At 32.5% G+C, this 15996-nt stretch overlaps 1 protein-coding gene across 5 annotated transcripts in view; it reads right to left on the bottom strand.

Annotated features, from left to right (window-relative positions):
- Positions 1 to 15996, bottom strand: part of BDP1 (BDP1 general transcription factor IIIB subunit) — a 107099-nt gene that overhangs the window by 88987 nt on the left and 2116 nt on the right. For 4 of the 5 annotated variants that reach the window (XR_012130660.1, XM_073235336.1, XM_073235343.1 and 1 more), the window contains exons 2-9: positions 14391 to 14667; positions 12663 to 12772; positions 11757 to 11816; positions 10276 to 10404; positions 9020 to 9153; positions 7936 to 8030; positions 3971 to 4025; positions 1633 to 1776 (exon numbers count right to left, since the gene is read on the bottom strand). Coding sequence is in view for 4 of the 5 variants with exons in the window: in XM_073235336.1 (XP_073091437.1) it covers positions 1633 to 1776; positions 3971 to 4025; positions 7936 to 8030; positions 9020 to 9153; positions 10276 to 10404; positions 11757 to 11816; positions 12663 to 12772; positions 14391 to 14667 (1004 nt within the window). In the remaining variant the exon portion in view is untranslated. The remainder of the gene's footprint in view (positions 1 to 1632; positions 1777 to 3970; positions 4026 to 7935; positions 8031 to 9019; positions 9154 to 10275; positions 10405 to 11756; positions 11817 to 12662; positions 12773 to 14390; positions 14668 to 15996) is intronic. The other variant, XM_073235351.1, reaches the window with a different exon arrangement.

A 15996-nucleotide genomic window follows, 5' to 3' on the forward strand; every position in this document is an offset into this window, starting at 1 on the left:
AATCACTGTGTTGTACACCTGAAACTAATGTAATACTATGTGTCAACTACCCTTCAATAAAAAATTTAAAAAAATAGTCAAAACAAGATATTAAAACTGAGAAAATAACACTGGATTTCTTCTCTATCAGAAAATATTCAGCAATTTTTAATTTCTAAGACTTGTAATAAGGTATCTGAAAGTTTTTCCATTAAATAAGATACAATAAGTTACTTAAAGTGTCACCTGTAACAATAATCACAAGACTAATATATCTGTTCTAATCTCCTAGGGCTATCTGTAGTAAGAAAAAAAATTGACAAATAATTAAATAACTTTGCAATTATCAATACTATTTTTTAAAAAATAAAGGCACCAAGCTCCAGAAACAGAAATTCTAAATTAGCTCTGCGCAGAAGAGCTAATAGCACAGCAGACCTCACTACTATCTCTTGAAAGGCCTGCTTACAAGGCTGGCCCTTGGGCTGTGTCTGGAAATGTGGGTTTGGGGAAGAGTTCCACCTGACAAAAGTGGCTTGCTGTACCTAAACTGTACAATGTGGTTTATGCCAAACAATTGCTTTCCTGCTAGGAGTCTTGAATACTAGTACATGCCAAGCAGAGAGTATCTGGCAGAGGGTATCTACATGACTAGCCTCTAATAAAATCCTTCAACACTAAGTTTCTAACACGCTTCCCTGGTAGACAACTGTTCCCATATCTCATCACAACTGGTTGCTACAGGAATTAAGCACACCTGCATGACTCTATTGGGAGAGAACTCTTCAAAGCTGGCACCTGGTTTCCCTAGACTTTGACCCATGTACCTTTTCCCTTTGCTGATTTTGCTCTGTAGCCCTTCTCTGTAATAAATTTCAGCTGGTTAGTACTGACTATGCTTAATCTTACAAGTCCTCCTAGCAAATACTCGAACCTAGGGTGGACTAGGGGTATCCTCCAAGCAGGCTCTCAGTCATAGGTTTGAGCTCTGCCTTTGCCACTACTAACACTGTGAGACCTTAGGAAAAAGCAACAGGATCTCTGGGGCTATTTCTTAATGAGTAAAACAAACAGAAAGGGGCTGGGTTGTGGACTAGCTAACATATAAGGTTCCCTGTAGTCCCAAGATTCTTAAAATTATGTTGATTACAGCTACACATTGTCCTCACAGATCAATGTTCAAGTAGTATAAGCCTAAAATCAGAAACACATACAAACAATTTTCTACCTGGTACAAGTCAACATTAACCTTCAGAAAAGTTGTGCTCAAACAATATAATTCAGTCATAAGCCCAAAGTATTAGAACTCTATTTTATTAAATATCAGAATTTGTGCCAGGTTTGTTCTACAGGAAAATGACAACAAGTAACCAAATATGACACCCCAAAATTCTGATGCTCTTTTATACCTACAACTATGCTCTAGATGCACGGAAGATGTCTAATAGTCCAGCCATGCCAATTATAAAATGGAAGCTGTTGTTTTGGGCCAGAAAACTGAAGATTAAAGAAAAATCAATTCCCTCCAATTTAATGCTCTGATGATTGCCAAGCACCTGAACTACATATGAACACACATGAAAATAATACACGGAAAATAATACACATCTATTACAGTAAGTAAAATAACACATTTTCTTTTAGAATAAATACCTTTTACGTTTTTCCGTGGTTTACAGGATTTTTTCTCCTTTAAACTCTGACTTTTAATGGATTTTTGTTTTCTTTTCTCTTCTTCAGCAAGAACTTTCTGAAGCAAATGAGCAAAAAAATCAAAGTCAAATGGACGCTTTTCCTCTGTTAAAAAAAGAAAAAGAACTATTAAGTTTTTATTTTAAAAAAGGAAAACAACTTTCAAGTTTTATTATTTTTTTAAGTATCATAACAGCAAAAGCAAATGAACTTCTCAGGAGGAGAATGTATAAACAACTCTAGTCACTGCAATACAGTCACACAGTAGATACCACTGAGCAGTAAGAAGAACAATTATATTAGTTTAAAAAGAAGGAGGAACTACTGATACAAGAATATAGGTGAATCTCAAAAACATGCTGAGTGAAAGAAGCCATACACAAATGAGTAGACTGTATGATTCCCTGAGTAAGGCATTCTAGAACAAGCTAAACTAATCTATGATGATTCAAATGAAATATGGTTGCCCTGGCTCAGGACAGCATCAGGAACTGACTAGAAAAGAGAAACAGGGGCCTTTCTGGAATGATAAAAACATTCCATATCTTTGTTTTGGGTGGTGATTGCAGAGGTACTTTCTTTGTCAAAATTCAAACTACAAATTGCACTGTGTGTAAATTATAAATCACCTTTTTAAAAAGACTAGGATGAGGAAGAAGTCCTAAAAAGCCTATCCACCATCAAACGTCCTCCTTATCACAACCCTTTCACTCTCTACTCTTCGGCAAATAGGGAAGCAAATAAATATTGATCAGGACCACTCTCTCTAAGTACCCATTAACAGCATTGTATCACAAAGCAACACATGAATGAACCAGGGATGAATCCACTACCAGAAAATCCTTACCTAAGGTTTATGTCTGAAAATATAGTGAATGTAGAGAAAATGGTGCTCTATATTCATAAGCCCCAAGGCTGGTTTGATTACAAGATGATTACAAGATAGTCTCAGAAAAAGAAGTATATAAAAAACAAAAGTAAATCAGTCTCAAGAAATCAAACCTACACCTGGAATTCCTGAAGGCACTAATTGCAGACCCTTAATGTGCTCTGACCTTCCACAGTAATTCTGAAAAACACAGCACTAAAATTATGCATAAGGGTTCTCAGAATTCAAAATACAGTTTTAAAAAAACACCATCTAGTTTTTAATTTTTCCCCCTCACTATGAAGCACCAAAATCAGTGAATTTAAAAGGTACCTATTATAATGGTTTTAACAATGGCTCCACACCCAAACAAAAGCCTGCTTATAAATTTATGGATCTTTTCTGATTATAATGCCTTAAATATAATGAAAAGTTTCATGACCACTTCTCTAAAATGGAAAGGGTGGAGAACCACAATATTCCAGATCTTTCAGTAAGCATACCCAATACAGTACTGGGTATAGTGTCTTTATCTTAACATCTACTCATAAAATAAAGATACATGCTAAACAACCTAAGTCCTCTCCTTAGATTGTTTTTCTAAGATTAGCACTACAGCAAATGAACACTGACTATATTTACTAATCCTGAAACTTTGGTAATTATGTTCCAAAGAATACATGAACTACTCTAAGCAGCAAATTTAATTCTGTTTTTCCTTACACATCCCTTGATGTCTTTCTCTGGACTTAAAAAGAAAAATGTTAATTTCAATGAGGCTATTATTTAAAAGTTGAAAGGTATACATCATTCTTTCAAATCAGATCTAAATGCAAATGTCATCTCTTTAGAGGAAACTTTCCTGACCACCCAATGTATACATTACCAACTCCCTCTTCTTTCCTCTTTTTAGAAATTAATAACTATCTGAAACTACCGTACTTACCAACTATATCCTTTCCTCCACCCAATTAGACTTAAAAAGTTCTAAAAGTAAATTCTCATCTGCTCTGTTCACATTATGTGCTCAATGACTAGAACAATAACTAGCATACAGCAGGTGGTCAGTTTTGTTGACTGCATTACTGACTGACCACTGGAAGGAATCATCTACGGTATACCTTCCGGGAACAATTAACTCCTTGAATACAGTTCCCTCAAAATAACAAGCACTTAGTATTCTCAGTCCATCTAATCTCTCAGACTCAGAACTCTGCTTAATTGCTTCTTGATGTTTTAGCTCATCCCTTGCCTATAGCTCTGTATTAGCTGCCAGACCTGTACTACTAAAAAGAAAAATTTCCAATCTTATTCTTCCTAGGACAATATAGGGATAAAACATATCTAAAACACACTGGAATCAAAGAAAAAAGACTGGTCATATTTTAGCATCTCCAAATGACACGTTATAAAATAGGTCTTAATACTTACGGAATGCTTTATCTATTCTCCATCCATTTGTTTTCTCTTCACGTTTAAATTTATTCTGTTAACAAAACAAAAAAACTATAGTAATTTTCTCCTATTAAATAAATGAAGGTTATGTTTTTAAAAAAAGTTTCTAAGAAATTCTTATACACTACAATTGTCTAATAAACAGTATGTCTTTGCCAATAGGCAAGCTAAACCTTTAGTTTTTTGAAAATAGGGGTGATAGATTTGTACTGAGTTCCCTGATCCTCCTTACAATCAATAGCATGAACCAGCAGTGGAAGGTGGACTTACAGCAGATAGAATAAAGCCAAGAACCAAGAACAGATCAAACTGTAATCAATTAAGCTAACCAGTATTACTTACTTAAAAACTAATGAAATTAAACCTCTTATTCTAATGTTTCTAATGGCATGTAGGAAAGACTATAAAGAAACAACTAAGCAAAATTTTGAAGCAGGCCAAGTTTATCTTTAGAACCTTCTTGATTTTAAGGCACATTTCCTCATGCTTTTCTGAGCACTAAAGATCCCCATTCCCAGTTCCACTCCAGATTACCTCCACTAAGATTGAGCTGGTTAGAATTCAAGGCTCAATCCATCCTAAGGCCATCAGGAAGTCTTAGGGCATAAATTTGTGTCTAAGACTGCCTAATCTTGCATATATATCCTAGGAGAGGGAACAGTCAATCTCTTTCTCCCTTTTGCAGATCAGTGGTCTAAAAGCTTTTATCGAAAATACAAAAATCAAACTTTTTAATTGAAAAAAATATAGACAATCACACAAAACAAAGAACTGCTTCATGGCCCTTTACTCTGAAACAACTTTTTAAGCAATCACTTTCTCGAATTTCTTTACTATTTATCATTTAAGGGTACATCGTTAGACACTATAATTTAGCCTTACAATTTTAAAAAACTTCATATGCCTTTAACATCTTTTAATCTATAGGTAACTCCTCTTTCCCATTCTTTATTTTTCTTCATGAATCTTATTACCAGGTAACACACACAGACACACACAATGGAATATTATTCAGCTATAAAGAAAAGGGAAATCCTGCCATTTGCAGCAACATGGATGGACCCTGAGGGCATTATGCTAAGTGAAATAAATCAGACAGAGAAAGGAAAATACTATATGATCTCACTTACATGTGGAATCTAAGAAAAACTAACTCAGATACAGAGAACAGACTGGTGGTTACCAAAGGCAGGGGTTAGGAGATGAGGAAATGGATGAAAGTGATCAAAAGGAAGTGATCCAGTAGGTAAGATAAATAAATAAGTCCTTGGGATGTAATGTACAGCACAGTGACTACAGTTAACAATATTGCATTGTATATCTGAAAGTTTGTGAGAAAATGAATCTTAAAAGGGCTCATCACAATGAAAAAAATTTAAACTGTGTGTATTGATGGATGTTAACCAAATTTATTACGGTAATCATTTCACTTTTTATGTATTGATATATATATATATATGTCTCACTATGCCATATACCTAAAATGCATACATTGTTATTATGTCAATTCTATCTCAAAATAAATCTAGAAAATAAAGTATGACCCAATTACATGTAGATTACAGGAGACATACTTAAAATACACCTATAGGTTAAAGTTAAAGAACAGAAAAAAATTATGCAAACAGTAAGCAGGGTTAAAGCTGGTTGATACAGCAATATGTGAAAAAGCAGTCATACCAGAGCAGACAAGGAGTCATACCAGAGATAAAAAGAGACATTTCCTAATGATAAAAGGATCATTTCAATTCAACATGTTAAATATGAATACACTCAATAAAAGAACTTCAGTACACATGAAGTTCTATATATACAAAAGTTGACAGCTCTAAAGAAAGAAACAGGCAAATCTAAAATCATGGTTGGAGATGTCAGCTCTTACTGCTAGGACTAGACAACAACTGCAGAACATACATTTATTTCAAGTGTACTACAATACTGGCCATGATGAGAGTATAAGAGGTTTTAAAGTACATCTCAACAAATTTCAAGAAACTGAAATTTCACAAGCTTATGTTCTTTGACATTCACAATGGAATTGAGTTAGAAAACAATAAAACTAAGATACTCACAAATGCTCCAAATACTTGGTAATTAAGGAACACACTTCTAAGTAACTGACATTCAAGGAAGAAATCACAAGGGAAACCAGAAAATATTTTTAACTGCATAATGAAAATAACATATCAAAATTTATGAGGTACAGTTGAAGCAGTGCTTAGATGAAAATGTATAGTTGTAAATGTCTATATTAGAAAAGAAGGGTTTAAATTCAGTGTTCTAAATTTTCATCTTAATAAGCTAGAAAAAAATAGAGAGAATAAACCAAAAGTAAATAGAAGGAAATGTCAAATGTAGATAAAAAATTTAATGGAAACATATAAAGAATTGGAAACTTAACATAGCTAAAAGTTGGTTTATTAAAAATAATTTTGGAAATAAAAAACCCTTAGCAAGACATTCAAAGAAAAAAAAAGGAAAAAGAAAACAATTTATCAAAGAGGAATAACTGTAAATCCTACATTAAAATAAGTGAATATAATGAAAACTTTGTGCCTATAAATTCAACAACTTAGCATCAAAACAGACGAAGAAACTGAAAATCTGAATACCCCTATGTGTATTAAAAAAACTGAATTTATAATCAAAACCCTCCCTCCAAAGAAAACTAAAGGACAAGAAGGTTTCACTGGTGAATTCTATGAATTCTATTAACATTAAAAGAGAAATACTACTGATCTTAAACATTTTTTTCAGATAATAAAAGATGAACACTTTCCAACTCATTTTCTATGACCAGCATAATCCTAGTACCAAAAACAGGGCAAAAACATTAAAAGAAAATTACAAACCAACATCCCTCATAAACAAAGATACAAAAAATCCTCAAGAAAATATAATAAAAACCAACAACATATTAAAAAATACATTATAACTAAATGGGATTTATCAAAGCAATACAAGGTTGGTTCAACATTCAAAAAACAATGTAACTACTCCATTTTCATTTTTCTACACTTTGCCCAAAGATCTGCTGAAAACATACTGAACACTTCAGGAAAGAGTCTACATGCTTTCTGAGAAAATGTCTAGTGACAAATTTATCATTAATTACTCAAATCAGACAGCTTTTCTAGACAATCAATGTATTGCCTTCACAGAATGTTAACATTTTGTTCTCCTTATATCAAAGATCAACATTAGAAAAGGAACAAAGAACATAAACAATTTTTCATCTTTTACAGAAATAGAATGACCATTACACTGTACAGTGTGGTCCCCAGGCAATTGATCCAAGCCCAGTTTAGTTCAAGAAAAAAAATATATATCTGTATTTCTTAACAATCCTTTTATTAAAGAAGGAAAAATCCCATGATTGGATAAAGATCTAGGAACTGAAAATACATTATAGCAACAGAGTGTATACTCAAATGAACTTCAACCCAGGAAACTTAATTAGAACACTAATTGACATAACTGCTGTTGTAACTGTGTCACTATTTGTCCTCAAAGTTAAGGTGGTCTAGGAAATCAACAGATTCTGATTGAGAACTACGTAACTTAGCATGCTTCTTTTCTCTCATGCCTTCTTAGGAAATTCAGAAATGTATTTTGTGTTCAAAAGCTGCCCTTGATGTAAACATTCTGGCACAATTATCTTCCCTCTTCATTATCTAACTCTTATCTTATTTCAGTGGCTTTACTGGTAGTCCCTCAGATCATTTTGGAAGTAGGCAAGATATAAATAAGAATACATACTAAAGTTAAGGAGATTACACTCAGAATTGAGAAGTATATTTTTTGAGCTAGCTATGAAGAGAGGCAGATGTACCAACAACATATAGTGAAAAAGAACACACTGTAATTTAAACCAAAGTATAAAAAAATTATTAGTAATTTTTGGTCTTTTTCCAATCAAGAAATGCAATGGACTACTTTACCTTAATTTCTATCCTTGCTCTGTGAGGAAAAAGCTGTCCAATCATAGAAAAGTCAGTTCCTACCATGCTGATGGCTAAAAAAAACATATCTGTTTCTGCAAATATAAAAGATTTAGAAAAACTGAATATTAATCTTCTTAAATATTTCAGAGGAAAAACATCTTACATAAGTACATATTTTGAGTTAAAAATAAACCTGACAATACTTAATATTTTTTATTAAATTCTAGTAAGTCTCTAGTCATAGAGATATGTCTATGAACATTGTACATAGACATATTTGAATTTCATTGCAAAGAATACCTCATGGATCTAAAAACACTTTCTTTAAACTTTTATGTAGAAACATGGTACAAGAAATTTGCATGTTCATAACAAAGCAGATGGAGTTAAAAAAAAAAGATATTCTCCCTATCTTCCTCAAAGTGTCCTGAAGAAAACTGTCGGTCATAGCCAGTATAATATCACTGTTATGTAAGCAACTAATATGTGCTAAACAGTATGTGAAAGAAAGCAGCCTGAAAAATACATACAAAATTAATAGAAGTAACCTCAAGAAAATAGGACTGGGGAAGTCAGAGAAGGAAAAAGTAGAGAATCTTTCTTCTTGCTCTTTATTCTGTTGTGTTTGAATTTCTATTATTTTATAATAAAAATACTATTTTATAATAAAAAGCAAGTTATAAGCAGCAGCACACAAAAAGTATTACACACTTTTTTACAGCATACATTTTACCTTCACAACTGTATTATATAATACTATCTGAGGTAGAACATTATTATGAGCATTAGAAATATTGCTAAGTTTTCATTAAAATGGCATTTGTTGTACAGGGATTTGACAGAAAGAAATACTGCAGCCAATATGACCATAATGTTAGTTCCTAAAAAGACTTATAAAGCCAGAGAGATAACTCAATGGTAAGGGCAAGGGGGAGATGCCAGTAAAATTAGCTAAAGAGAAAGCAACATGGTAGTTGGCATTTTATTTACTTAGAAGAGACCCGATTTAATTTAGAAACAGAAAATAATTCACTCCATTTCAAATAAGTAACCCACACAATTTAAAATGAAAATTAGTTACCTTTATTTGACCATGGTTTAGAGTAATAGTTTTTCCTAAAGCTAGAATATGTAGTTGTAGAACCACGCTCAAATATGGGGTCTTTTTCCTCAACAACACAGGGGCCTTTTGTCCTTAAAACTTCTACAGTTAAACTGAAAGACATTTAAAAAAAAAACACCTCTTTAAAAACACATTTTAAATAGATCCACACTAAAAATAGGGAAATAGTAAATCATATTTGAATAGTTATATTTTGAAATTTACCACAGCAGTCATATCAAAAGTATAATAATATATGAGGTATACACATTTTCTAAAAATCTGCTAATTCTCACTTAAATGTGACTGCCAGAAAGTAAAAGTAAATGCCAATTTTCTTTCAAAATCCTTAATAGCAATATAAAATTCACAAAAATCTTTCAGCTACGTAAAAAACTGCTTGGACCTCTGCATATCTCCTATATTTAGTATTACTTTATCATATTAGACCCAACAGGACATACTGAGAAATATAAACATTTTATATTTACATCTATGTTCCTGCACACAAAGCAATTAAATATGCTTTAAACTATTTAATAACCAGCAAAATCATCATCACAAAAACATGCAAAAGCAATTATTAATAGTATTACATGTGTATTTACTTATATAACACATACGTTAAAATTATTTTTACCAATTAAACTGTCAGACGACTTTCCACTCCTCTTTTTTTGTGTACTTACTAATTTATCCTCTTTTTTGAAAAACACTTGGAATAGACAACAAATTACAGAATGCCAAATTTAGGAAATGTTATGTTAAAACTAGGAATTAAGGCAGAAAGCAAACTAAACTTCACCATAACCAAAATCATAAAATGTTAAACCTATGTTTCACTGCATTTTCATTAGTTATTACCACACACCATATTATGTTATTAGTTAGTAATATGAAAATTTGAACACTGATTTCAAGACTGAGTCAAGCTTTGAAATCTATTCTTAGTGGAGGACAGCATGTGATTAGTTTAATAGCTCATCCCAATTACCAGCAAATGGTGGTAGGTTAAATGGATAACAGGTCAGTAGTATCACCTTTTCAGACAAAATACAGCATTATAAAAATTGCTAAAAATTATAAATGAATCTAACCCACCTATTTACAACATTTATTATGCAAATATAAACATCAGAGTCTAAGTGACAATAACAGATACAGAAACTCAATCTCTCTCAATAGACAAAGCACATTTGTTCTCATGAAAGCACAACCTCTTTTTTTTAACGTACCTTTCTTCATCCAAAATAATAGAACCATCTTCTGCCACTTTTACTCGAGGAACCAGCAATGGCCCATCATCCATCTCTTCTTCTATTTCTTCGTTATCTTCAGCATTAGCAACACTCTTACCTTCTTGCCTAGCAAATGTAAAGACAGGTTAATAAATATATCCATGAGAAATGTTTCCTGAATACTATGAACTTCTAAAATAAATTGTTGCAAATGCAACCTTCTAGCTATTTCCAATTTTTCCTATAACATAACTGAAAATACTGCATTTTGTTAAGGACCTGATTATAAGATTTTCTCAAATTATACCTGGTAGCCTTTAGTAATAAACTTTTATTCTCTTTGAAAATAAAGAGAATGCTCATCTTTTCTGTATCAAAAGAGTATCAAAGAAAACCATCCAGATATTATGGAACTAAGAAAAATAACCTTTATAATAAAACAGCATGAGTTTCAAGATCATTTTAATGACTCTTCATAACAACCACTGGGGTTTAGCATTTTCATATCCATTTAAAGCTTGGAGAAGATAAACAACTTCTGCTCTAGATTACACAATAAACAGTAAGAGTAGATCAAGAAAGCCAAATAGTTCTCCAAATAATTACTCCAAATCCCATATGTTTTCCATCAAATTACACTGTCTCCTTAAGGTTTTAACATAAGCAAACATAATGTATAAATCTATAAAAATATAACCTACTTCTAAAGCTTAAGCATTCTGCTTGAAAACAATGTGGATTCTACACAAAACAGTAATTATTATTTCTAACCTCTAAAGTTACTACCAAAAAAGCCCAAAGTTTCTACCAATTTTCCACAGTCCCCCACCTTGAATTGCAAGGCTACAATAACTGGAGATATTTCTTGGGGGTAAGCTAACATATGACAGTGCAAGGTAGAAAGCAATAAGAAGCTTGTACAAAAAATGGTGTCTCTAAGTGACATCAAGCCATACCCATTACAGGCTAATGTATGCAGAATACTAAAAAAGGAAAAAGGAAAGGGAAGAAAAGGGGAAAGGGAAAAGGGAAAGAAAAGGAAAAAGAAGAAAAAAATATATGTTTGCTTGGATACATACAGACTAGAATTAGAATGATACATTAAAAATTGGTAACATCTGTTGCCTCCAGGGAGCAGAATTAGAAGGCAGAAAAACAGAGTTTGAAGTTTGTTCTCAGGATACTTTTGCTCCTTTTTAATTTGTACCATGTGACTATATTATTATGCTAAAACAAAACAAAACACTTTTTAATTCTAAGTTTTAAAATCATTAACATTGGCCATTTATATTTGCAAAACACAAATAGTATAGGGCTATCATATTCATTTAAATCAGGCAGTAACTTTTATTCTTGTTACTGATTCTATTTAAAAATTGCTACATAATCTAACTATAACAGGAAGCATCATTAGATTTCATTATTAAATGTAGCCATAAAAGAATATATTCAGAAAAGAATTGAGATGAGATGCTTACTCTCTTGTCTGGGCTGGCATCAATGATTTTTCAGTTTTCTTTTCTTGCTCCAGTGAAGAACTGTAAGACAAATAACAAAATACTTATGAATATGTAATTTACACCCTGTCAGTTCTAACTATAGGCATGAAGAAAATTCTTTTCACTTACCATAACACTACTATTAATGATGCGTGTGGTCCAACAGTGTTTCAGTCAAAAACTTTTGTCATCAAGTATAAATAATTTGTTAGACCTTAAGTACAGCATGCTCTTACCCTCTAATTCCCTAGGGAAGGGAGGCTTCCAGTCTCAGAGCATGAAACAACATAGATGGTTTTTCTCCAACTCCTACATGTCAAATAACCCAAAACCTAAGTTTTTGGCTCTTTATTCAATTAAGACAAAGACCTGGCAAACCTCAAAAAGGCTCTACTGAAAATATGCCACTATTCCAAATCTACCTGCTAAACCATCACCAAGACAACAACGAGGCAATTTATTATGAACCTTCTGCCTCTGCAGGCTCTTCAATTAAAGCAGCTTTGTTCTTCATAGATTTGTTGCCATATTATCAAATGCCACTGTATTTCATCAGGATATAGGACACAAAAATTTGATCATCCCTTTAGATTAGGCTAGAGTGTATAAGAAAGAGAAACAGCCGGCTTGATTAAAGAAAAGGTTTAGTTGGTTTACTACATTTTGGTAACATAACAAAGGAAACTTACTTGCAACTGAGAGTTAAAGGGCATCATTTACAATCCCAAGAAAGCATTATTTTCTTGGGAAAAACCACTGATTTCTGTTACAAAATTCTATTTAAAGGGACATTAAGTGTGCTATGTTTGTCAACATGCTTTTGAAAAAAAAGTGATACTTAAATCAGTACATACCCAAATAAAGTAAAAGGAAATAGCTTCTTACCTCATTGGATTGTTATCTGGCAGGTAATATATGAAATCTCTCATAGTCATTTTTGAACGATCTTGTGGCCTCTGACTTTCATTTATGGCATATTTGTTTTTCCATTGCTTCTACATAAACAAACACACACACAGATCCACTTTCACTTTACAAATATAGAATAATTTCAGGTATACTATATACAGAAAATCAAGTTGTAAAACAAAGTTTAATCTAGTATGAATCACTACATAACTGAAAGTTGGTTTTTTAAAAATTAAGTTTATAATCCACACTGATACCCCCTTACAGCCCACTGTTGCATTTATTACAAGTGCTTTAATATTATTCTTACCACAATTATGCCTAGTTTTAGGAAAAATTTTATAAAGTTAATAGAAGTTGTAGCACCTTAAGGAATTTTAAAAACTAAAGTGACTGGGATGAGATAAAAGTTCCATGTATAAAATCATGCTTACTAATGCCTTCTAATTGTTTTTACTGAGAATTTATAAATATACCGCTTTTTTTTTACCCAGTAGTAAACTGGAATTCCATATATAAAATTTTTCAAGTAAATGTTTAATTTGTAATTCCCCAAAATCAATCTAGTTGAGTAGATTCTAGGAAATACAGAACATTTTAAAGGTTTAGATTTTTAAGGATATGGATTCAAATCTCATATCCTCCACTGATGTTTGTACAAAGCAGATAACCTCTCTGAGCTTGCTTCTTTTCATGGAAAATACTGACAACTACTTCATACAATAGAGAGAATTAAGTGAGATAATGACTAGAAAGCACTAAGCTCGGTGCATTCATCTTAATTAAGGAAAGAGCATTCCATAATTAATAATAAGAGCTGACATTTATTCGGCTATTACTATCTGCCAGACACTAGTCTTTTTTTTTTCTCACTGTTTAAGGAATTTTATTAAAGCAAGAATTTTATAATCCAAATTACGTCTCATTGGTCAGTTATTAATTCTGCTATTTAAAACAGAAATAGTCTTAAACATGTTTTATATACATTAACTCATTTAATCTTGACATTCCTCCAGTGAGTTAGATATATCATCAGCCCTATTTTGCAGATGAGGAAATAGACATAGAAAGACTAATTAAATTGTTAAAGGTCACATACTTATTAAGTAATCAACATTAAAATTCAAATCCTAAGTATCTAACTTCAGAGCTTGCCTGCTTCACTACTATCACACTGGTCTCTCAGAAAAATAATCAGTCTTCTAGATTAAAAAGAACCTGGACTCTCCTATACGCATACATGCAAAACTGTCCTACTTATAAATTCCCATATTGCCAATTTAGAAACATAATCAATTCATTTTGCTCAACTGTACTTGTCTTATTCAAATGAATGTAACTAATATCATTGGACATCCTCTCAAAAATTCTGATTGAAGGTTTCTTTTATAAATATGCTTGTATATGTGTATCTGTGTGGATGTGTTTGTGTATTAAACTTCTATTTATGGCCTTCACCAAAAATAATGAAAGATACATATGAGCAAAATATATAAAAATTAATACTGTGGAAAAAATAGCCTATCAAGTCCATGGTGCTTCATCATCATTTTGTTAACAAAAGCAGATATTCTATTAACATGAGGGATGTTATTTGATTTTGTTCCATCAAAATGCTACAGATGCTTATTTTTCCTTCAAATGATGCCTAACATAAAATCAGAAATTTAGCAGACGGTCAAAATTCTGATTTTTCTTCCTTACCTTCTCTTTCCTCAATTCTTCTTTTAACATTTCTCTCAGTTTCTGTGCTTTATATATTCGGTATCTGTCTGAGCATGGCTGTTTCTCTTTTGTTGGAATGGGGTTTGGTTGTGCAGCTTCTTGATTAACTGTAGATAAGGGATGAGGTTCTGAAGGAACACTGACACTAGGCTTTACCAGAGTAGGTGTAGTTGATGTTCGCTTTCTCCTCTGTGAAACTGTAGAGGAAGATTTACTGGATTCTTCAACATAATTCTTGCCATCAGTCTTTTCATCACTGTTGAAATTACAAAAAAAAAAAGCACACCATGGATCATCTTTTAAATATTCAAGTTTTAAAAACTAGTCAAGTAATGACTGTGGCATCTTACTACACTGATGGACAGTGACTTCAGTGGGGTATCAGGGGGACTTGAAAATATGGGTGAATGTAGTAACTATAATGTTTTTCATTTGAAACCTTCACATGAGTGTATATCAATGATACCTTAATAAAAAAAACTAGTCTGGTAAAAATTCAGAACAGTAGTATCATTATTAAAAATTTAATGTATTGAGATATATGCTAATTATGACAGGTTGCAATAAAAATTTTGTTTAGTATATCTTTAGAACAGGTACATAAATCCTAATGAAGTCTACTGATCTTTTTCAAACTTCAAGGTCATGCTATTTCCCTCCAAAAAACAAACAGAAAATCAAGTTATAAAATAAAGTTTAATCTAGTGTGAACCACTACATAACTGAAAGTTGAGTTTTTTTTTAAATTAAGTTTACAATCCACACTGACACCCCCTTAAACTGATCTTAAATTACTGGCGTTTTACTTTAATTATCAACCTGAGATCAGTCAACCCAAACATACAAAACTTCAAATCTCTGAAATATTTGTATTGCAGTATTTGACGACATTCATTTAGCTACACCGGAAATCTAATTCTGTTTGAGGCAGAAATCATTTATCTTTCATCAGGTATTACTCTACTCATATAGCTATCAACCTTTCCACTCAAAAAAAGTATTCAACCCTAAGAATACAGCAACCCAGTTTGAAAAAGACAGATGCACTCCTATGTTTATCGCAGCACTATTTACAATAGCCAAGAAATGGAAGCAACCTAAGTGTCCATCAGTAGATGAATGAAGAAGACGTGGTACATATACACAATAGAATATTATTCAGCCATAAGAAGAAAACAAATCCTACCATTTGCAACAACATGGATAAAGCTAGAGGGTATTATGCTCAATGAAATAAGCCAGGCGGAGAAAGACAAGTACCAAATGATTTCACTCATATGTGGAGTATAAGAACAAAGAAAAACTGAAAGAACAAAACAGCAGCAGAATCACAGAACCCAAGAATGGACTAACAGTTACCAAAGGGAAAGGAACTGGGGAGGATGGGTGGGAAGGGAGGGATAAGGGGGGCGGGAAAGAAAGGGAGCCTTACGATTAGCATGTATAATGTGGGGGTGTGGCATCAGGGAGGGCTGTGCAACACAGAGAAGACAAGTAGTGACTCTACAGCATCTTACTATGCTAATAGACAGTGACTGTAATGGAGTTTGTAGGGGGGGGGACTTGGTGAAGGGGGGAGTCTAGT

This window comes from Manis javanica, chromosome 1, assembly GCF_040802235.1.
Source record: "Manis javanica isolate MJ-LG chromosome 1, MJ_LKY, whole genome shotgun sequence".
NCBI lineage: Eukaryota > Metazoa > Chordata > Mammalia > Pholidota > Manidae > Manis > Manis javanica.